At 43.0% G+C, this 24,412-nt stretch overlaps 1 protein-coding gene across 1 annotated transcript in view; it reads left to right on the top strand.

Moving 5' to 3' along the window:
• XRCC5 (X-ray repair cross complementing 5) overlaps positions 1 to 23,633 on the top strand; it is a 95,283-nt gene extending 71,650 nt beyond the window's left edge. Inside the window, exons 17-21 of the mRNA XM_045853674.1 lie at positions 7,927 to 8,036; positions 9,793 to 9,886; positions 11,639 to 11,706; positions 22,327 to 22,404; positions 23,399 to 23,633. Of these exons, the coding sequence (XP_045709630.1) occupies positions 7,927 to 8,036; positions 9,793 to 9,886; positions 11,639 to 11,706; positions 22,327 to 22,404; positions 23,399 to 23,413 (365 nt within the window). The 3' untranslated portion in view covers positions 23,414 to 23,633. The remainder of the gene's footprint in view (positions 1 to 7,926; positions 8,037 to 9,792; positions 9,887 to 11,638; positions 11,707 to 22,326; positions 22,405 to 23,398) is intronic.
• The last annotated feature ends 779 nt before the right edge of the window (positions 23,634 to 24,412 follow it).

The raw sequence follows: 24,412 nt of genomic DNA, 5'->3' as shown, positions 1-24,412 counted from the left end.
TGTTACATAAATAAGCTGAAGAAATCACTTTCTCATGTCACGAGATCTTCCTTTAGTTTCTTTCTTAAAGTAGCATCATGTCACAATTTTCTCCTTTAAGTGCATTACTTTTCTAGATTGGAGAAATTAGCTACACTAGAGTGGATTTTCTCTGGTCTTTAGTTAACTACTGTATGCCCTGTAAATATTAATTGATAACCTTCAGATTTTGTGGAACATGTTCAGTGGGTCTTGAATGCTTAAATTGAATGTTTTGAATTAAAAAAAAAAAAAGAAAAAGACCATAGAATGTCATGGAACCCACCACTGACCAGGAAACAAAATTTTTCAGCTGACTTGGGAACAGATCTGGTCTCACACCCAAGGTACTTAAGATGAGAAATATTATTCATCCAGAATGAAAAAGACTTGTTATAATGTTCTCTGACATGAAGTGAACTTACAGCCAGCAGGCTAACTGGATGCCATTTCTCTAGTTTCTTAATCATTTGCACATACCACCTATTTTCTAGAGTAAGCTAAGGCCGAGAGATCTCCAATATCATCCTTCCTGTTACTACAAAGTAGGAGTCATAGTAAACTCAAATAAAAACAAAAATGAAACAGAGAGGTCTCATAGTCTGCAAGAACGGATTCCGACAATGAGGGCTTGCATTTACTCTGCCTTGTGCCTGGGGTTTTAATTTAACACTTCAATGAAAAGGCTGCATTTACAAAGGGGGAAAACACCCAGCAGGAGTTAACTTTTATTAGTGCAATTTGTAAGAAATTACTGCAGTTAATGAGAAAATCGTTAAGCATGAAAGAATGGGCTGTGACTGAACTTGGGAGTCTAAATGGTGAGGTTTTAATTGAGTTTTTTAGTTATTGGTAAGAAAAATAATAACAATGATAATAAAGCAACCAGGGCTGTATCTGTAGAGTTGAGGTGGTCAGCACTTCATATACCGTAGTTCAATTTCCTGTGCCACTGGTCATGCATAGTGTTGTCGCTGTGGTGTCCTCCTCTGTGTGGTATCTGCTGACTTTTTCTCCTCTTAAAAGGGGGGCAGGCAACTTCTGTCTGCTGGCTGAGGGAGTCTGGGCCAGGGTCTGGCAGAACATTTCCAAAAGGAGGGAGGACAGAGAAAGGGCAGGGAGCAGGACAGAGCCATGTCGGATTCACAGGGCACTGATGAAAAACGAGACATTTGAGTAGCCTTCTTAGGTTCAAAAAGCACATACTTTTTTCCTCTGAGTTCTCAGTTTCTTTTGTTGCCACCCAGTGATTTCTTTTTCCCCAGCGAGACTGTCTCATTAAAGACCAGTAAACTAGAAGCAAGAGTGCCAGGCCAAGGAGCATGTTCAGGGCAAATTCTTCTGGTATCTTAGATCCGAACTCTTTGGGAAGTGGAAGCATGAAGGATAATGGAGAAATAAATCAGCATATCTTTTGTCATTTAGAGGAAAAATATTTAGGATACCTTTTTTTTGTACTTAAATTTTTAGAAGAAATAACACATTTGACTTCCAGCAGGACATGAACACCAGGGGAAGAGTTCAGTCACTTCCAGTTCCCCTGGTTTATCATCACGGTCCACACAGAGTGTGGCAGCTCTGCCGTGTTGCACCGTGTTAAACCCGAGGGAAGGGAAATGTATGTAGCTCTAAAGATATTTCAAGTAGGAGTGAAATCTTTTTTTTTTTTTTACCTAATTCTGTTTTTTGTAGAAGTACAGCTTTTAAAAGCTTAAATGGCTGGGAAAAGCTTTAAATGTGAATATGCTTGTGAACTTTTCTAACAACTTCAGTTGAATTTCATTGTAGTCTACCTCACTGGAAAGAAAAAAAATCTATACATCTTATCTTTCCTTATTATTTAAAGAATACCTTGTTAATTTCTATCTCTTGGAAATATTTACTGCCTAAAATAGTGTGTGTGCCTTTGTGAGTTTATAATAAACACATTGTGCCTCTCAATCCCTAGATCCACTCCTCACTCTTCCCTTGTGCATCTGATCTGGGGGGAGCGGGGAGCAGAGCAGGTTGCATTTCCCAGGCTTCCACATCTGCTGGTTTCCTGCTGCGTTGAGCCAGTGGAAGACGCTGGTGGGAGATTGGTGGGAAGTAAGGCAAGATGCAGCAGATAGAGTATTTCTCTTTCTTCCTTAATGTGTTGGGCAGCATCTTCAGTCCTCCGTGGTGTGGCTCTCATAGGACCATGCCTCTGAACCCTAGGTGCACCCCTCTTCCTTCCCTTCCCTTCCCCGCACTGCCAAGGAGTGCTAAGGGCTTCTCCTTCTTTCTAATCTCTGGGTTGCAGCACCGTCCCCAGCTGGCATTACAGCTTTTCATCACCTGTGTAACAGTTGCCTTCATTAAATTTCCTGGGTTAAAAATTCAGTGATTTCTGTTCTTTTTGTGGGGCCCTGACTGGTGTACACACAGCCTCTACCCACAATGACCAATTTGTATCCTGTAGTAAGGAGACATAAGGAAGCCTGTTTTATGATCCTTTTCTGTTTTAGTTGCCTATATTAAAACAGGCTCATTTTTTTTCTTTTTTTTTAAGATTTTATTTATTTTTAGAATGGGGAAGTGAAGAAGACAGAGGGAGGGAAACATCAATGTGTAGTTGCCTCTAGAGCACCCCCTCCTGGGGACCTGGCCCGCAATCCTGTCATATCCCCTGAGTGGGAATCAAACCGGTGACCCTTTTGTACGTTCGCAGGCTGCCATTCAATCCACTGAGCCACACCAGCCAGGGCCAGACTCGTTTTCTTATCAGGCAAATGTTTCTTGTAAGTCATTGGCTTAAAACAGGGATAGTAATTTACATACAGATTTAATTAGCGGCAGATTGGACTACTTGCTTAGAGGTTTATTTGCTGATAGATATTTCTTTTTATTCTCTTAATGGCTGGCTTGACCAGATACTTATTTGATTTAGGTGCTTGAGTTTTATTGTCACTTTTTCATTTTGTTTTATAAAGATGTCATTGTAATTGGCTATGTAAATCTGTTCCTAACATTTAAAATGATTTCGCTGTTGATATCTGCAAAACGTGCACCTCTTCAATAAGCAACACTCACATAAGGTGAGAGGGTGAGAGGAATTAAATGGGAGATATTTTGAATGGATACCTGGGTCCAGTGATATCTTTTGAAATGGCTTTCTGGTCCTTTCTGTGTAGTATGTGACAAATAAGTGAACCTACTGCTCTTTTATTTTTTTATTTTTATTTTTTGGCTCTGTCTGATGGAGGAAGAAAACCCACAATAAATGACTTCCTTTCACTTTGTCGGGAGCATCTTAACAGAGTGAATGGTTGTAAGTGAATGTAAAGTCGGAGGCCGGCAGGCACACGGTCCCAGGTGTTCTGGCCCCTGTGACTGCAGCAAGGAGAGAGGTGGTTCATTTCATGGGCCTTTGAACGGTGTGGAATGTTTTCTCCAGAGAGGGAGAGCATACATTTCCATTAAACAAGAAAACTGCCGTTTTCCTCTTATGTAGCCCTTCTGAATCTGGACAGCATTTAAATATAACACTAACGTATCTTTGGTTTGAGACTGATTTTGTGTATCAACAATCTGTACTCACGTAAGATTCTGGGTCAGTATATAATGCCCGTATTTAAAACCTCAAAATCCAGAACAGACATTTTTGAAATTCAGAACAGACGTTTTGATTTTGAAGACTCATTGATATAAATGAAGGCCCTTGCCTGACTTGGGACCCTAAGATGGATGGCCCTTCCAATGGCCATTTTTTATATTAGCTACTAATGAGTATTACTGAGCCTTTGACTAATTCTGAAAAGCATTTGGTGAATTATAATCGAGAATGTGAATTACTCAGTATGAAGACTGACGGCCATTCCTTAGCCCTGTAATTGATGTGGAAGCAGAGAAAGGCACCCTGATGATCAGCATTTCCTTTATGTGGGGCTGGAGGGTACGGGGAGTCAAAAGCATAATCTAGCCAAAGAAGAGTATTATTTTTGTCGGCCTTTTCTGCAGTTTACTTGTATTAAAAGTAGCAGGAAAATATGAAGTGCCACCATGCTCAGGAAGGGAAGTCTCTTGTCCACATCCCGTTCTCACAATCATGTATTAAAGTATCATCCATAATAGCTATTCACTAGTGGTCAGTGGTTCGTTGCAATCAGTGAACCACAGAACAGTCCAGGGAGAGGGACAGAATTTAGAATCATGGGTCAGAGGCACAGACCATGTAACTGATTTTTTCCAGAGGGGCAAAATCTGGCTCTTTGTACTCGTTGGATCTGTTGGAAGTTTGGCAGTGTTCATATGCCTGTGTTCCTGAGCCTTCTGGAAGAAGGCATAGAACAGTCTAATATGTAAATAAGGAAACTAAATCTGAATATGCCCACAAATACGCAAGCACTTCATTCTTAAATAGAAACTGGATATTGACATTCCTACTTCCTTTTCTTTGAATTCTTTCTTTCCTCTGTCGTTATTGCAAATGGATTGTTGGCTCTTGCATTAGCTTTATTTTAGTCTCTTGAATATTTTTCTCTGTAAGATAACAACTGTGTGTATATGTGTTCCATCATATTTCATGATAAAGTGGGTCAGAAAGCTGTGTTTTTGCAAAGCAGCTCAGTATTTATTTAGTTACTGCTTGGGCTCGAGGGTCTGAGGGCTCCATAAATGTAGTCCTTAATCCCTTGTGCTCTTTATACTCTTTTTCTTCCAGTCTTTATGTAATAATAACATATAATGTTATGTATTGTACAGCAGGCAGCTGAAGAGATGTATTCTTCATCTCTTCTATCTGTGACACCATGTCCTCCTGGTCTTCACCCATCACCCTGACCATGTCTTCTGAGCCTCCTTTACCAGCTCCTTTTTCTCTTTCCAGCCTCTAAAAGTTGTAGTCCCTTAAAGACTGGTCTTGAACCCTTTACTTCCCACACTTTCTAAAGAGACAGGCTCTGTCCCAACTCAGGACTCATAACATGTGTCATTCTTTCTTTTTGGCGCTCCCTTCCTCCAGCCTCTTCCTGTCTGATTCCTACTCCTCATGTTTCTTCCTGTACTCCTGTCTGGGGACTCCATGTACTGGACCATTTGCTTTTCTTCAGACACACCACGTGCTTTTCCACCTCTGGTCTTCTGACTTTTTCTCACTCTGTTTTCTGCTAAGTTTTGGCCAAATGTCACTTTGCATTGCTCAGCTGGAAAGCCATGTTGTTTCATGACACTTTCTTACAGTCACCACATATTTTAAAAATTCAGATCACCTGGCTGGCGTAGCTCAGTGGATTGAGCGCGGGCTGTGAACCAAAGCATCGCAGGTTCGATTCCCAGTCAGGGCACTTGCCTGGGTTGCAGGCCACGGCCCCCAGCAACTGCACATTGATGTTTCTCTTTCTCTCTCTTTCTCCCTCCCTTCCCTCTCTAAAAATAAATAAATAAAATCTTTTTAAAAATTCAGATCAATTGGTATGTTTCCATAGCATTCTTCACATTTACCTCCTATTACTATTTTTGTGTGTCTCACATATTAGAGTGTGAGCTCCTCAAAGGCAAGGATCTTACCTTCAGCTTCATTCAGTCTTCCACAGAACACAGCATAGTATCTTACACGTAGCAGTTACAAAATAAATATATACCAGATTAAGTTAAGGAAAATGGTAAATCAAGCATAGAGGGACATTTACATTATACCTAGAAAGATCCCTCATTCTCATTCAAAAGAAATGAGACACTTGGAATCTCTGGGATTGTTGCCATTGACCTGTGATGGCTCCTATTTGTGCCCAGGTATAGAATTCTGAATGAACTTTATATCATACTGTCTAATAAAGCAGACTGCTCTCAGTGGTATAGGAAGTACCAAACATTTGTTACTTCATCTTTCCAAGCTGAAAGAGGGAGATAGCTTTTGTTGCTTTGAGCCTCTGTTGATGGGTTTCTGCTGTGCCTGCCAATCAGGGTTGTATTGTCTACCTTCTTTAAACAGACCCATCTGAACAGTCTCTCCTTTGAATTGTTGTTGGATTTTAATTTACTGCTGCAGCATACATTGGTAAAGATCTCAGAAATTGCAGGAAGTGTTTCTTTAATCCCCCTCAAACTTCTTAAGTGTTTCTTTTATAATGGAGATTATCGTCTCCTACTTGATAGAAGAGATGAAATGGTCACTGGGCATATTTTCTCTTGCTGCAAACTTATTATTATATTAGGAAATACTTTATCCAGTTTTTGAATCCTTTTCACATTCTGTAAGAGCCTTGGGAAATAAGGCTCTCCATAGGCATGAGGCAGCGCTCAGGTCACTGTGACTCCGATAGTGACCTTTTAAGGTGAGCCTGAAAGTAGTTTGCATTCGTATTGCACACACACATTCATAACTGTCGGAATGCTCAGGTGAGGCGTGGCTGTGGCAGACACGCAGCCTTAGACAGTCTTGACCATTCAGCTTGCCAAACAGCCAGCTAGTGAGTGGGTTCAGGGGACAAGTGAGAGTGAGCCTTTAGGCCATGACGGTGCATGTCTCCTTGGTTTGTTCTTCCACAAAGATCAGAAGGGTCAGTTTTGATCTGCCCAGCAACTGAAGTTCCCTTATGACTTTGTTTCTGTTTTCCTCTGCTTTTATACTGAAGAATCGTTTGTTTGTTTATGAGGCAGCCCCAAGTTGCAGTCCACCTTGGGATAATGTATTTTCTCTTTCTGTTAGAGAAAGAGAAAATACTGTCATTTATGACATTGCTGGCTGATAGTTGTTGTTTATTAAGTCTTTATGGGATGAAGACTGCTGAGCAGCATACAGAATAGATTTGCTCACCTGAGAGCAGAAGATACGTAGCAATGACTTCCCACTCTAAAGGATATTATTAAATTAAAATGAGGCTGGTCTTTCCTAATTTGACCTGGATTGGTAGAAGATGGGGTATCCCTGCCTCATTATTTTTCACTGTCTTGCACTGTCTGGCATTAATCCTAAATGGAATTAGGGGAGAGACTGAAGGATCTAGCTATTACGAATATATCAGGAAACACAGTTTTGTATTACCCCAGTGGCTCCTAAATTCAGGGGGAGGAGGATAAAAAGCAACAACAATTTAAAAACAAACAAACACCTTAATATTTGAAATCCCACATGGAAAAAAAGAAGGAATTCCTACCTTTTACAAAAGCATGGATGGAAATGGAGACTATTATGCCAAGTGAAATAAGCCAGTCAGTAAGACATGAATACTGTGGGATCTCAGTTATAAGTTAACAAAATAAACTAATGAACAAAATAGGACCAGAGGCATAGACTCATGGAACAGACTGACAGCTGTTAGGGGGGCTGGGGGAGGTGGGGCTGATGGAAAGAAGGTGGAGGGGTTTGTCAGAGAACGTACATGAAGGGCCCATGGACGTGGACAGTGGTGTGGGGGCTGACTGTGGGAGGGGTGGGCTGGGTAGGAGAGGGTGAAGGGCGAACAATTGGGACAACTGTAATAGCATAAACAATAAAATATTTTAAAAGAAGGTTCATGTGGAGGACATTTTTAACCTTCTTTTGCTCTACTCAAAGTCAGGATATTGTTCGGGTCATAACTGACATTTAATATTAATTCACTAAAAATTTCCAGTACATTAAAAAAAAAAAAAAGGAATCCCAAATGGAACATTTAGCTATAATTCTAAGCATTTTAGAAATTAAATTTTATTTCTTGACAAATATCAGTAAGTACTACACAGACTTTCCAAATAAAGGCGTTTGGAATCAAATTTTCCATCTCGTTCCACCACCCCCTGCCCCCACCCCCTGCCCTTCCCCCGCCCGGAAAAGGAGCCTTGTGCGTAGTGGCCACGAGGCTCTTGAGCCGTAACTCGTACTTACAGGCACACAGAAGGATACAGTCTCTAACTAACAAGCATCCTTTCAATGGAGAGAAATAAAATTACTGTCTTGCGTTCCAGCGAGTCTCCAGCTAATAAATCACATTGAACAGTTTTTGGGTACCAACGAAACACCGTATTTTATGAAGAGCATGGACTGCATCCGAGCCTTCCGGGAAGAAGCCATTCAGGTAACGCTGCTCCCCTAGCCTGTCTCCTCATCCTGAACAGCTGGCCCCCTTCGCAGGGGAGGGGCATGCGGCACCCCACAAACAAGCCTGGGCTTTGGGAGTAACCACTCTCACTGTGAATAGCAGTGTCTGTCAGAAGTAGAGATGACTGACTTGGTTTCCTACCGGTGTCATGTCTTGGGGGGGGATAAGGATGGGTGGGTGAGTGGAATGTTTTGTCCCTGGGAGTTAGCTTTGTATTAGACCACAGCCCTGGCTGATGGTCCCTATTAGAGAAACAAAGGAATTTCTGTTGTAACCTCTGGTGACCCCAGTCATTATTGTAGAGGATGGGCTAACTGTTCCAATGATATTGATAGACCATATATATTGGTGTAATTATTGAGAAGGATTTTGTGAACACAGGACTAGGGATCTGAATGCCAGGGGCCAAAAGAACACTGAAAATTAATTACTGGGTACTTCTGTCCTACCTTTTGTGTGGGTTTTTTGTTGTGTTGTATTAGAAATGTTTATAGAACACTTCCAAATTATTTCTAGGCTTTTATACATAAACCTTAAGCAAGAGAAAGCAAGTTTAAGTTAGAAAGTATATTTCAAAGTAGCAACAGTTGTGGTTGTTATACAGCTGCTTATTAATATCTGCTGAAGGAGTGACCAGTGTAATTCTTGAATAGTTTAGGTATTTGCAAAGAATAAGAAAATGGGAAGGTGGTTAAAATTAGAATAGAATAGGAGATTCAGTAGTAGGTGACCCAAATGCCCTACAGATAAAAGACAAAATTCTGGCAAAGTAGAGTCAGGAGAAGACAGGGGTGACCCAGTCAGGTGGAGAAAGATTTGGTCAGATGGAAGAAGGTTGTGAAGAAGCACTGGTTTTTAAGGACTCTGCCCGCTGGGCCAGATGGCATGTGTGATAACATTTCTGTGCGCTTTTGCCACCACTTGTCCTTAAAAGTACCGAGCAAACTTATCCTTAAAAGTACTGAGCGATTTCTCTGCGAGAGAGAGAGAGAGAGAGAGAGAGAGAGAGAGAGAGAGAGAGAGAGAGAGAGAGAGCGCGCGCACACGCACAAGGGCAGGGAGGGGTGGCGTTTAGGGAGGGAGGGAGGAAAGAAGAGACAGAGGAGAATCTAAAGTGACTTTAGAATGGTATCAATCTTAATATAAAAACCTTTTTAACTGTAAAAAAATGCTTTAAATGTTTTTGGAACAGTTGGGGAAATGTGAATGCTGAATGGTTATTTGCGCCTATTAAGGAATTATTATTAAATTTTATGAGTTTTTTTTAAAAGTATGTGTTTTAGATATTGCATATTGAAATACTTATAGATGAAGGTGGGGATATAGACGAAACAAGATTGGCTGAGCTGATCATTGTTGAAGATGGGTGATGGCTATATGAGTGTTCAGTGAATTGTTCTCCCTTTTCGTTTGAATATGTCTGTATCAAAAGTTAAAAAAGTACCAGGCCACCAAAAAACTGTGTGGCTCTGGGAAGTTCTGTACCTTCCGCAGATGGAAAGAGTTCAGGTCCCCCCAAACAAAACTGAAACTTGAAAAAACAGTTTTCCATTTACTGAAGAAGTATATATGTTTAATTATTATATATAAAATATATAATTGTATATAATATATACTATAAATATATATAATTATTATACATATACAGGTTTTAAAAGATGGATTCAGTATATGTAGTACTTTGGTCTGAGGATGACTGTATTTTTATGCTTGCTCTGACTTTCCACCACAGTTTTCAGAATATCAGTGCTTTAACAACTTCCTGAAAGCTCTTCGAGAGAAAGTGGAAAAACAATTAAATCATTTCTGGGAGATCATCATTCAGGGTAAGTGTAAATATAAATTCTAAATATATAAATTGTATTGTGTGATGACTTTTGATGTGGATTTGGGAAATGCTCAGGATTCAATGAACTAAAAATATGATTTAAGAAGCATAAATACAGATTGATTAGTAAGTAAACATGTAAGTCCCATCTGAAACTCTGTGTAGCCCGCCCCATTCCCGAGATCCCGTCCCTCTGTTAGGCGAATGGAGCCTTGCGGGCCAAATTTTCCCCTCTCTGCAACCCTTCGATACTCTGGGTCCTCCTGGACCCACGGCACTCCCTCCCATTGACCTCTCCTGCTGCCTTTCATTGCCGTGTCCGTGGGCTTTTCCTATCGGCACACCAGAGTCACATGCACCAAAGTTGGCCACTCAGTTCCTCATTTATTCACAGGACAAAGCAAATTAAACCTGGAAAGAAGGCAACGTACACTTTTCTAAAGCTCGATGTTTGATTTTCTTCATGCCCTTTGCCCACTTTTTTAGCTGACTTGATTTTTTCAGAACCTAAGTATAAGCTATTACCTATTAAAAATACAAATACCTATTTCAAAAACAGTGGTGTTAAAAAGTTTGAAACTTTTCACTGGAAATGGGGCCCCAGAATTACCTTCAGCCTGGCTTTAGGTGTGCTTCTGTATAAAGGAGTTACATCCCCAACCACCCAGCTTCTAGCGGCAGCTTTTCATCATTGCGCAGGCAGCCGTTTCCCGGGCAGTTAATGTTTCAGCCCTTTAACTTATGCACTGGGGAGCAAAAGCAATTAGAATAGGTGGTGAATGGGGCTTCCTCAGATCGCCCTGTGTCTCTGCTGCTGGTCCAGCAGATGGAAGAGATTGGTTTTGGAATTTATTGAATGCCTCCAGCATGCCGTTTGCTGAAAAAATCTTATAGGACATACACAAGCTACGTATTTTCTGAAAGCGTATATCCTGTTAAGAGAATACACGTGACTTGTGCCATTTCTGGGTACAAATGGGTGTTAAATACATGTGCTTTTTTAAGGTATTTCACGTACTGGCCACTTGAGGCAGGAGAAAATCTTAGGAGGAAGAGAAAACTAAAGTGTAGATTTTCTATCCTTGATTTGCTCTCAGTGAGCTAAAATTGATGTACTGCACTAAATGATGGACATGGCCAGTATAATAGCATGTTTCCTCCTGACCTTGGCCTTCTTGCCATTCCATCAGTAGCCAGTAACACTACTGGAAGTCAGAGTGGCTTCATACTCCCATGTTAGGTACCTAATAAGTTTGGACCATAGTATATAGTCATTCCGTTATCATTTATTTACTGCGCTTCTGCTGTGTACTACGTTGAGGGGAATGTAACGGTGAATAAAACCTGCCCTAGAGAAAAGTGTACAATCCCATTAGGACAGATAACATTTGTATGAATAGTTACACAGGAGAAGATGTGACGAGAGCCATTTCAAAGTCATAAGCAAAGCGATCTGAGAACTCTGAAGGAGAGGTTATTTCTCTCTGGATTTAAGCAAGGAAGCCTGCATGGAGCATGGGGCATTTGAGATGTGGCCTTTACTTACGCAAGCAGAAATGGGAGGAAAGGCACTGTAAGATGAAAGGAACAATGTGAGTTAGGGGCATTTATCGTTTTACATCCCTTATAGAGAAGAGCACCATCACAGTTTAAGAAATCCCCAGTACTAAATGGGAGGAGATAGGTGGGGAGAAAAGTGGGATTGGGAGGGATTCTGTACTTGGGTTTTATTTGGTGAATTACTTTTTAGATGGAATTACTCTGATCACCAAAGATGAAGCTTCTGGAAGCTCTGTCACAGCAGAGGAAGCCAAAAAGGTACTGATAACTCCCTATCTTTAGATAACTTATTGCAATGAGTATTTTCTTGATACCCATTCTTACCTGAAGAAGTTAAATTTTAAGGCTAACTAAATTTAGTGTGCCCATTTTTAGCCAGCCAAGGTAAATTGCTTCAGCTGCATCACCCTTGTGGATGAAACTGTAATCTCACTTAGTTTTCCATAGACTATGGTCATGTTTCTAGAATTCACCTGTAGCACAGCCTCAGTAGCTCCAGAGCCACTGAAGTCCATACGACATCATACCAGACTTAGCCTAGACCCTGGCGAAGGCTATGAGATCTGTCCAGACCAGTGATTCCCCCCCGGCCACACATTGTTCACCGAGGGAGCTCTTTCTTACAAAAAAATATATTGACAACCAGACCCCTCCCCCAAGATACTTTTTGTCTGAGATGGGTCGTAGGCATGGTTTTGAATTTGTAATTCAAATCGTAAGGTGCATCAAGGTAGCAAAACACTGGTGTTCTAGCATGAGGCACACGTAGGTGTTTTCAGTAAGTAGAAGACTCCATGTATGAGGCCCTGTGGGCTTTTTATTGACACAGATAGTTAGGCCAAGGTCTCCCTGACTGGTGTACAAGTGTTGAATCTGATTCAGCTGTAAGTCAAGTACATGTGGCAATGTAGCTCAGTAATCCCTCATCATACCTCAGGTTTGGGGTGAAATTTTAATGAAATTAAATTGAGTAGCTCAAAAGTGTATGGTTTATAACGTTCAGGGTCAGTGACAATCCTGCCCGCCCAACAGCTGGCAGCTGGCAGTTTGGTGCGAGCCTCTGCTGTCTGCGAGGCGCTGTGCTGGGTGAAGAGACAGCACCCCGTCCTCTAGGGACTCAGATGATCAGGGCAGCAGAGGGAGGCGGTGAGACTCAAAATTCCCACGCACATGCTGAGGGGGAGCTTGGTCCGCAGTGCCAGACGTGACTCTGTTAAGTGAATGGCAGGAACGAGGCTGGCCGTGGTCATCTTGTGGCTAAATTCAGGCCAGATTAAAACCGCCTTGAGTGTTTAGTCATTTGGCAGAAACTGGAATATCGTTTGGGAAAGTGCAGAATATGCAGGAATTTTTATTAAGCGCTTTGCCTGGCAAAAGCATTTTGTTCTCAGGAAGCAATATCCTGGAATTTCAGAAGCAAGCTCTGTCAGGTGCTGGTCATTGTCTCCGAAGGGGTGCCGCAGTGTCCGCACCCTCTCTGCCATCCTCAGCTCCGTGAGCGTGCCAGTACCTGGGAGTGTGTCGCTCAACTGCTGCGCTTTGTTTCTGTTATTGTGTACAGTGGCGTGACAGTACTTCCCCGTGAACTGTGTTATGTCATTCCGGGCTCTGCAGAGGGACAGAACCAATAGAACATGGGGGGGGGGGGGCGTCGGGGGGATTGATTTATTTTAAGGGATTGGCTCACATGATGATGGACGCTGGCCTATCTGAAATTTGTCCCAGGTCAGCAAGCTGGAAACTCAGGCAGGATTTCTGTGCCAGTCTTAAGGCAGAATTCCTTGAACTATTTGGATGGGGCCTACCAACATAATTGAGCAAAAGCTTTCCTTAAACTCAGCTGACTGTCAATGTTCCTCACCTCTCACAGCAACACCTAGATCAGTGCTGGGTGCAATGACTGGCCACCGTGGGCTGGCTAAGCTGACACTTAAATTGACCAGCACAGAGGGTGAAGGCTTATCAATCAGTTTTTGCTAAACAGGTAAAATTAGTCAGCACAAATACTTTAATTTTAGTTATTATTGCATTTAAGTAATATCTATTATCTAGGTGAGCGTTGAGTACACATTACAGTTTTTGGAGGAAGAGGGGAACACTAATCTAAAAAGTAGTTTTCCTTTCAGAGGTACCTTTAACTAAAGGGGTCACAGCTCAGTGACTCCAGTGTGGTACAGAGGAAAGAAACCTAAAAGGGGATAATAGGCTTTTTGCAAGTTGTCTGAGGCTCCTTCTGTGTTGCACACGAGGAACCTTCTTTGGAATTTAAGGATGCAGAGCCTGCCCATCAGGAATTTTGATGTCTGAGGAATTTCAGTTACTGTATATGGGGTGGTGTCCTTACATGATTCTGATATCAGCAGAACTGATTTCATTGGTTGTAATTTAAGACAGTTCTGAAAACTTCACCCTTGAAGAGGGAGAAAACGTAGAAACACAGCAGAGTGCAGCACGGTGTTCTGACTCGTCTGCACGTGCCGACTTGTCTGCCTTCCACGCTTATGCGTCTGTGTCGTGTGCTGCACTAGCGCATGAACCCTTCCTTCACTGTGCTCCTCAGAGTGAACATTTAATCCTTTGTATCAGAAAGAGGTTCAAATGGCGCCTGTTGATTTCTGGAGAGAGGCGTAGAAGGAAGAGTGCATTTACAGATGATAATGAGGAGGGTGACAGAGAGAGATTCTGGATCTTGGCAGTTTTTTCCCTGTGGCTGTAACGGGAGAGACAGGCATCAGCTCATTCTCTTAGCCACGTTAGGGAAGTGTAATCACTTTGAACTGTGTGCTAAAATATTTATTTACATTCATTTACATTGCCTTTAAAGCAAGTGTTAAATTTGGTCACTTCTCAAATAATCAATTAAGGAAACTTCACTATAATTAGAGAGATTGAAGAACAATCTTCACAGTGCATTTAAACTCTTCCAAGGTATTTACAAGTGGTTTAAAGTCGCCAGCTGTCAGATTCTTGCTGTGAAATGTTGGTGATTTGAAGGGAAATAATTGTCCAGGGATGTCCATTTTAAATGAAAGTTAAATTGTACCTTTACCCTTGCACATCTTAAGGAGAGCCATTTCCCCCAGTGTATCCTACAGAGGTGTGGGTTTTTTTGATTCTCTGAGAAATATAGCTAAGTCAGCTGTGTTGCAGAAATAGAAAGTTCTTCCATGACATAAGTTTAGATATAGACATTCCGTTTTAAGTGTATCATTACCTCTCATTGCATTTTGAAACCTCACCATAAATATTACCACTTTTACATTCATTTTTATTGTCATTATAGCTTGTCTGTTCTTTAACTTTTTCTGTTTCTGGTTGCTATTCTTAGACATGCCATTGACACTGATGTTTGGTAAAGTCTTTGTACAGCTCCTGTGTGCCCTTCATCCACCAGTTGATTCTCCAGGCCTGGTGGTGGGTAGAAGGTGAAGCTACTCATGCTGGCATATTCTAGGAGCACCTGGGACATACTTTGCCCCAAGCCACACTCAGTAAGAGTCAGTGACTTGTAAAAGGTCGGGATAGGCTGATTCTCCACTTGAAGTTTATTTTTTATCTTTGTTTAGGTTTCTTCTTGCTAACCTGTGTTAGGGTTAGAACAGTAGTTCTCATCTAGGAGATTTTGCTATGTAGGAGACATTTAGCAGTCGAGACACAGTTTTGGTGGTTACCACAAGGGGCGTCTTACTGCTTTTAGTGGGGTCAAGGCCAGGGATGGTTTGAAATGTCCTACATTGCACAGGACGGCCCCACAACAATGAATTATCTGGCCCAAAACATTGATAATGACACTGTCAAAAGCCTGGGATTAGAAGAATCTAAATAAGCCAGATTCTTAACTAAGGCAGAGGACGTTGGCTTACATTATATAGAATTTTATTCAGCTGGAAAGTATCCTAATGATCTCCCAGCTCAGTTTTTATTTTTAAAACTAAAAGCTTACAAGGAAGCCTGATATGTGAAACAGGTGAAGGTGGTGGACTCCTTATCTGATAGACAGTGGGAGTGGCAGACTGAGAGCACCCATGCCCAGGGGACAGACCCTGAAACATACTGGTCTCGTGCCAACTCCTTATTTTATACATGAAGGAACTTAGAGCCTTGAGAGCAAAATGATCTGTCTGAGATCTCATAGTAAGTCACTGGCCAGGAGTCCAATTGTAGGACAACCCCCACCCCCCAGTCCTCCATCCTTTTCACTCCATATTAAGAACAGAGAGGGGAGGACTTCCAGTCAAGATGGAGGCAGAGGTAAAGACACTTCACCTCCTCACACAAATACAGAAAAAAATCACAACTATACCACAAGACAAGTATCACCCAGAACTGTCAGAAAATCGAGCTGTATGGAAGTCCCCAACAACCAAGGATTTAAAGAAGCCACATTCATCCAGACTGGTAGGAGGGGCAGAGACACGGAGATGGGGAGAGGTGTGGAGATATGGCGCGGAGAGGCAGTGAGTGGGCAGTCCCGCATTCACCAGTGCTGGATAAACACCGAGAGGGATACCTCGGGAGCAAGGGCCAGACCACACAGTCCAGGGTCCAGCGCCAGGAAGGTAAATCCCCATAACTTCTGGCTGTAAAATCAATGGGGTTGGGATGGCAGAAGAAACTGCCGGATTTTCAGGAGACTCCTCTTAAAGGGCCCGCACAGGCTTAGGACTTACACAGACCCACCCCCCTTAGGATTCAGCACCAGGGCAACAGCTGGAAGCGCAACAGTGACATACGGGGAGAAAGGGAAGTGACTGGAAACACGGTGGGTGCCAGGAGACAGCGTCCTCCCAGACAGACCTCCGGAGGCCAGGCAGCAGCATTGTCCTCTCTCAGAGCCACAGAGCAGTGGCATGGGTTGCCTCGCCTGGAGATTACCTAACTTACAGGTGCCTTTTCGACAACGGGCCATGCTACTAAGACAGGGAATCAAAGTAGCTCTACCTAATACACAGAAACAAACACAGGGAGGCTGCCAAATTGAGGAAACAAAGAAATATAACCCAAATGAAAGAATAAAACAAAACTCCAGAAAAAGAACTAAACAAAATGGAGATACTGACCTATCAGATTCAGAGTTCAAAACACTGGTGATCAGGATGCTCAAATAACTCATTGAATAAGGCAACAACATAAAAAAGATCCATGCACAAATGGAAGTTACATTAAGTGAAATAAAGAAAAATCTACAGGGAACCAACAGTAGAGGAGATGAAGCCAAAATTCAGATCAATGATTTGGAACATAGGGGTGGAAAAGCATTCAACCAGAACAGCAAGAAGAAAAGAATTCAGAAAAATAAGGATAGTATAGGGTGTCTTTGGGACATCTCCAAACATACCAACATCCAAATCATAGGGGTGCCAGAAGGAGAAGAGGAAGAACAAGAAATTGGAAACTTATTTGAAAAAATAATGAAAGAAAACTTCTCCAATCTGGTGTTGAAAATAAACATACAAGTCCAGGAAGCACAGAGAGCCCCAAACAAGTTGGACCCAAAGAGGAACTCACCAAGACAAATCATAATTAAAATGCCAGAGGTTAATGATAAAGAGAGAATCTTAAAAGCAGCAAGAGAAAAAGGAGGAAAAAAGCAGCAAGAGAAAAAGTTTCTTCCATCTCAAAAGAAACTTTGCAGGCTAAAAGGGACTGGCAAGAAGTATTCAAAGTAATGAAAAGCAGGGACATTACCCTACCCAGCAAAGCTGTCATTTAGAAGGGAGGGGCAGATAAAGTGCTTCCCAGACAAAGTAAAGCTAAAGGAGTTCATCAACAAACCATTATCATATGAAATGTTAAGGGGATTTACTTAAGAAAAAGACCAAAACTATAAACATTAAAATGGCAGAAGTTTACAACTATCAACAACTAAATCTACAAAACAAGTCGAGCAAACCACTAGAACAGGAACAGAGTCATAGATAAGGAGATCATTTGAAGAGTTATCAGTGGGGAAGGGCTAGAATGGGGGAAAGGTACAGGGATTAAGAAGCAGAAAAGGTAGGTACAGAATAGACAGGGGGATGTTAAGAAAAGTATAGGAAATGGATAACCCAAAAAACTTGTATGCATCAATCATGGGACCTGAACTAAGAGGGGATTGATGGAGGAAATGGGGTTACTGGGCAGAGGGAGGCAAAGGAGGAAAAATTGGGACAACTATAATAACATAATTAATAAAATATATATTTTTTAAAAGAACAGAGGAAAGACTAGTCCTCATGGCTTTTGGAGTATTGTTTCTCTAGGTATTCAAAGAGGTTGAGCTAGTCTAAATAATCATTTGATACAAGCTCGCCTGGGGTAGGAGGGATCACTTTTAGCACTTGTTTTCCTTTAGTTGCCTAATTTAGCTAGTTTTATTATTATTGACTTTTATTAATTTCTCCACCTTAGAATTATACAGGATGGGGCAAAAGTAGGTTTACAGTTATTCATATGAAAACTAATACAGTAAGTAATAAAACACCAAAATAAACTCTATCTTTTGCATGCTCAAAACTGTAAATCTACCTTTGGCCTACCATGTAGACACTCAGAGCTTAGCCATCTGGTCCCTTTTCAGATGCTGACTACAGTGGTGAAGCTGGCCTGCTCAGGGTCCCACAGCAGGGGCATGGCTCGCAGAACTGACTAGAACCCAGGCCCCTGGACCGCCGTCCTCTTTCCACCACACCACGGCGCCAGCACTCCGTGCCTCCACCTTAGAATGCCGCCGGCCACATCTACAAACAGAACAGATGCTCATACTCCCTCTTTCACGCGTGCACCAATTTTGTGTGTGAGAGTAGGTAAAAGATCGCCAAAGCCTTGTGAGGAATTGTAAGATTAGAATTTAACAGTCATTTCTTGAGAACAATTGTCTCCGAGTACTGGTCCCTGTTGGACCTTACAATATATTTCTTTGCTCTTTTCCACTTTCCTTGGCTGCCTTAAATCTCTGGTGTAGTTGCTCTATATGCTAGTTCAAGAAAAGCAATAATGAAAATGTCACACTCTCACCTTACATTTGTTTTGAGCTTGATGCTAGTAAGATACAACTTTCAAATTTTTACTGAGGTGGAACATACATACAGTAAATTACACACATCTCAAATATGCAACCTGATGAATTCTCCCACATTCCTGTATCTGGGTGCCCATCACCCAGATCAAAATATGTAACATTTCTGTCATCCCAGGAGGCTCCCTGGTGCCTTCTGAGTCATAACTCCCCTGTCACCGGAGGTAGCCACTACTCTGACATCTGTCCCTTGAGACTAGTTTCGCCTGCTTTTTACCTTATAACTGGAATCGTGCCTGTTATGTTCCACCCATGTTGTTAAAGAGCTGTTCATTCTTCATTATAGCTTTGTAGTATTCCCTTTTGTGGTTATAACACAGTTCGTTCATCCGTTTTCCCGATGATGGACATTTGATTGTCTCCAGACTTTGACAGTTAGGAATAAAATTGCTGTGGATATTGTTGTATATATTACTTGGTGGAAATCTGTTGGGTATATTGCTAGGAATTGGAGCATAAAACTTGTAATAGCATTTTTGTGTACTTTATTTCATCTGAGACTCACTATACCCCCGTGAGATAGGTAGGGTAAGTAGTGGTATTTTGGTTTGTCTTTTCTTTTCTTTTCTTTTTTCTTTTCTTTTCTTTTCTTTTCTTTTCTTTTCTTTTCTTTTCTTTTCTTTTCTTTTCTTTCTTTCTTTTCTTTTCTTTTCTTTCTTTCTTTCTTGGAAAATTCACTATAGAAAGGTTAGCTGGCTTGCCCAGAGATACTGAAGGACTAGGAGCAAAGGGTATGGCTCTGCTCTCCCACACGGGGTTGCAGGGTTTCCCTGCCACACTATATTGCCCTTGTAGCACGAAATAAGCTACCAGAGGCCTTAATGAAACTTGAATGCACAAGTATATTGTTTCAGACAAAATACACACAAATGGACTTTGATTCTTCCTGATTTTTTTATACATCTGGATTATGGGTAATTTTTTTGGAATCACCTGATGGTGTTGGAATCAACCCAGTGAAAGCTGTGTGTTTTTAATTTGGGGATTGATAAGGGTTTGAGCAGAAGCTGATTGTTACTTTCTAGTTTTATGGAGGGGTAGGACTGGAAATTTCTATACAGAGGTATTGATTCCACTTCTCCGCTTTGGGCCAGGATTCTGTTTCAGTGCACTTGAAAGTAGTAGTTTATCCTTTTCCTGAAGCTCTCTGACAAGAAGGTTCTTTCTTGGTAGCCCCAAGTAAACAATGGTGGTCTGACAGAGCAGGAGTGTGCCATCCAAGCGTCCTTTCTATTTATTTTCTACCTTTTCAGCATCTTGCAGGGGGGAAGAACACAAGAAAAGATGAGCGTTGACTCCTACCCCTTCCTGCTGCCTTCAGAGAATCTGTTGCCTTCGTTGAGAAAGCAGGCCAATCTTTGGGTTCTCTGCCGTAGCTCTTGCTTCCCTGTCACTGTGCAGCCTGGAAATCACTTGCAGTTAAAACCTCTGATAAGGAGGAATGATGTGTGTAAGAGATCAGCCTTGCCTGGGGCTTTGGGAAGGATAATGGATGGCAGCCCAGCTTTTAGCCATAATTTGCTTCCACAGAAATGTTAAGCAGATCTGTCAGGAAAAGCAGTTGCAGATGTTCAGCACTTGATGGAAATGAAAGTTTGTTTGCCGCTGTTCCTCTACCCAGGAATTTGGCCTAGTCTCAGAGACATGCCATTTGTGTTTAATTATATATGCCACAGTCATACTGTGCAGCTAGTCCTGTCTTAATTTATCCTGGAATTGCAGTGTCAAAGGGGCTTTGCAGGCAGGGAGGGAACCGGAATCGGAGCTTTTAGGGCTGTGTGCCGAAAACCATGAGGGATTTTCTAGATTCATCAATAAGGACCTCCCGTGCATTCGGTTACTGAGGGGTGATAAAAGCTGCAGTGGGCTGTAGAGCCTCTCAGCCTACACAGAGCTTGTGTCTGGAAGGCGCCCGTCACTGGTGGCTTCACAGCGGTCTCCAGCGAGACACAGGTCTGCTCTTCGTTCTCTGCATCCCAACTGGATGCTTTCTCCCGTAGCCTGTCATATTCCTGACACAGGGAAAACCATGTGGGGGTTAATGATTACCAGGAGAAGAATAAATTAAAAATCATTTTTAATAGTGACAATAATTGGGTGAATCATAAATAAAGGTCAATTTGGGAATCTGGGATAGAGCAGAGTTTCATCTTTAGACATAAACCGTATGCAAATATATATGTAGATTTCTTATGTATCTGTATTGGACCCTCAGATATCTTTAGTAATAATTAGCCAGCATAAATAGCAATACAGAAGCGGCATTGCGGTTTTGTTCCAGACTGGACCCCTGTTGCTAGCGTTTTATGTCTCTCGTCTCATTGACTCTAATGCTGAGCACAGTCGACTTCACAGTCAACCAAGGGCCACGGGAAGATCCAGGAATGCCCTTAGAAAAACATAAATCCTTTAATCCCTCCGTCAAACGTGGAGACACCGAGTGGTGAGGTGGCTTTGACTGGGGGTTAAAAGGTTCAGGAGAGACGTGTCGGAAAACCAACCGCCGCGGCCCTGCATGCGTCCCAAGGAGGGCAGCTCCCAGTGCTGCACGTGCGGCCGCCCTGGGTGCCACGTGTGTGAGGTCTGGTCCTGCGGGATGGAAGGAAGGGCGTGCAGCGCTCGCTTCCCAAGGCTTGCCGCGCACAGCCCAGGAGTGAAAGGGTGACTCCTTCCAGAGACATATTCGAGTCTGTAAGTTTTAGGTTTCAGAGCCCTCGATTGTATCCATTGTAACATAAAAATAACAGGAATGTACATATAGGGAAAGTAATTCTTGGAGTTTCTCACGTGCCTCCGAGGTGAAGGCAGCTGCAGGGGGGCGGGAGTGGGCTCCCTCCGCACTGACCCTGAGCAGCGCCAGCCCGCCAGCTGGTGGGAGATGCGTGCCCCGCCTCCCACCACTCCCGCAGGCGCCGCTGGGCTACCTTTTTAAGTACTCGTGCGGCCAGAAGGTCACTTCGGTAGCGTAGGTAAGTGGCTGATAAAACCCAGCTCTTAGATGCGGTTACCACAGGCCTTGAAGAAAGAGTCCCCACTGCTGTTCCTGGGAGGGACAGGAGGGAAAACAGGAGTGTTCACATAGTTTTCAAGGGCACTCGTTGCCCTTCTAAAGTCTGAGTTTCCTTCCTAGATGCTTGCAGACGTCTGTTCAGGCCCCGCTCTGCTGTGTGTCTGCCCTCGGAAGCTCCGGGCTGCCGAACAGAAGGGCACACTGGAAGTCTCCTCCTCCACCTGTTTTCAGACAGTTTCTGATGCAGATGGAAGGGTTTCCAGAAAAGGGATTGAACTTCCTGCCAAGCTCGCCCATTTTTTTGTTTCACATCATTCACAAGTTCTTCCTTTTACTCCTTTTGTTGGCAGTGGAGTTGAAGAACAGCTGATTGTAATCTTTAAGTTCTGACCCTTTATTCTCATGATCCCTTCCGAAGAGGCCAGGGCACACTGGTTTAGGGAGTTTGGTTCTTTTCTTAACCCCAGTGACCCCGCATTATTTCCTGCAGGAGCGCAGATTGCAACACCAGGCATCGTCAGTGCCTGGCGTAGGACCCTCCACATGGCCCCTGCCTTGGCGAGCCGTGTCATTTTCTCCCTTCTGACAAGGACTTTCTCTGTGACTAGTTAGTGTGAACTGTTCAGCTTCAGAATTAGCCTTTTCATCCAGAGACAAGTGGAGGAGCAGCTGTCAAGGTGATGTTTGTTGGGGGCCCTTTGCGGCGAGTCGTAGGTGCGTCTGTGCCAGTGCCGGCGCCGGCAGTTTGTTTCCTCGTCTGCCGAGGGGACGTGTCGTTTCAGCGTGGTGACCGACTTTGTGTTCACAGTTTCTGGCCCCCACCGAGAACCAGAATGAAGAAGACACAGCAGCCGTGCTTGAAGAAGGTGGCGATGTGGACGATTTAGTAAGTACTTTTAACATACACAAGCTGTTCCAATGACGGAAGTTGTCTGAGCTGTACCTACAGCACAAAGGCTGCTTGTAGACTTGTTTCTTTTTTTTTAGATTTTATTTATTATTTTTTAGAGAAAGGGGGAGTGAAAGGGAGAAACATCGATGTGCAAGAGAAATACTGATCGGTTGCCCCTCACACAACCCCAGGTGGGGACTTGGCCTGAAACCCAGGCATGTGCCTTGACCGGGAATCGAACTGGCAGCCTTGCAGTTTGCAGGCCGACGCTCAGTCCACTGAGCCCCAGCAGCCAGGGCTAGACTTGTTTCTTATTTGTTTTCATCTCTAACACACCAGAAGCTCTCTACACTACTATTTGTTGCATTGTCAGTTTAATCAGATAGGTAGTTTCGTAATGGAAATCTCTGTGCTCAGTGCTTTTAGTTATTGTTCATTCAGTTTTATCCTCTTTGAAGGATTAAAAAGAGCTGCAGAGGCTATTCCTATAGGAGCAAAACGTCCTAATTTACTGAAATTGCTCTCAACCAAAGTGAGCAATACAATATGCAGTTTGTGTGGGTTGACAAGTAAAAAAACAGCCTTTAAAAGCCTAATTCTTAAATGTTCTCACGTAACTTAGTGTAAACAGAGTAGGCTGGCTGGCATTTGGGGGTTTCTGGACCTCATCGCGCTGCATCTGGCTGCCTGGGGAGCTGTGTCAAAAGGGTTAGCCTTTGTATCCACCTTTCATGTGTGGGAACTTTCTGCCTTGAAGCCTCACATGACAGCTGTACAGTAAAAACTTTCAGCTTTCTGTGGAGAAGGCCTTAGTGCTGTATGAGGAGATGCTTGGTATTTGACTCCTGAACTAGTTAGCGGTGGATAACTGTGCAAGGCCTTGCGTGCTACCACTGAGGACGACTGTTGTCATTGAACTCTCTCACCAGAGCATCAGCGGTGTGAAGTTGGCCTGATTCCTTTCTAAATGTGCTGTTCCTGTTTGCAGCTGGACTTGATATAGGTCCTGGACGTGTGGGGAGTCTCCAGGAGCCGCCGTTGCCGCCCTGCTGGGACTTCTACACTGAGCAGCCTGGAGGCAGCCGTTCAAGGGGACTGGAAGCTCTGGAGATAGTCTCCGCGGGTCACACGGAGGGGCATCTCCGGATTCTTTGTATGATGAATACGAACATAAACGAGATATTTAGACCCCAAACAAGTTTATAAAGAGTCATTGTTGTTTTCTGGTCGGTGTCTTATTTCTCTTGTGGTCTTACTGATCTCTTCATATAACGCCCGTGCTTTGAAGTTTCTGGGAAAGGGATTTCCTCCTGACCCTGTCTTGGTGAGGATCGCAGCCCTCCCCTCGTGAAGTTCTCTCACCCAAAGCTGTGGCGCGGGCGTCGGCGAGTTGCTGAGTCCTTCCAGGAGGCGCCGTCCGTTGTCCGAGCCTCCCACGGCAGTCACAACTCAGACACTGCTTGGATGATGCCGTTCGCTGCCTCCCAACAGAAAGCCAGGTTTGGAAAATCATGGCTAAGCTCTGGCCCATTTCTCTGTTTATCTAAGCCTTTTAGTCCCACATCACCTTGGAGAGAGAGAGACACATGGCTTTCCTTAAGTGGGTGGGTGGGGAGCACAGTTGCCCTGCGTACCCATTGTAAGCAGTGAGTTGTGGTGTCCTCGTGAAGGAAAGACATTCTTTTGGCTCAGCCTCTGACATACTAGTGAACCCCCCCCAAAAAAACCCAAAAACAGAACTTTACCACAATAATTAGGATTTTATCATTTCATTACTCTGCCTGCAGGTCCCACCAAGAGAAAGTTCCGTCATGTTAAAAACACCTCTTCCTTAATTTCCCAGCCTTTTCCATCTCTATCTAAGTCTCCTTTTTTTCTCTCTGGATGATGTTTCCTTTCCTAAAATTAGGAAAATAACAAAACCCTGATATTTTTTCCTGACCTCATGTCTCCCCCAAGTTCTAACTCCTCCTTCCTTGGTGCCACAAACTCGGTGGAGCCC

The sequence above is a fragment of the Phyllostomus hastatus genome, unplaced genomic scaffold, assembly GCF_019186645.2.
Source record: "Phyllostomus hastatus isolate PE091 unplaced genomic scaffold, TTU_PhHast_1.1 phas_contig_137, whole genome shotgun sequence".
Classification (NCBI taxonomy): domain Eukaryota; kingdom Metazoa; phylum Chordata; class Mammalia; order Chiroptera; family Phyllostomidae; genus Phyllostomus; species Phyllostomus hastatus.
Note: the sequence above shows the minus strand (reverse complement) of the source record. Positions and strands in the feature narration are given on the sequence as shown.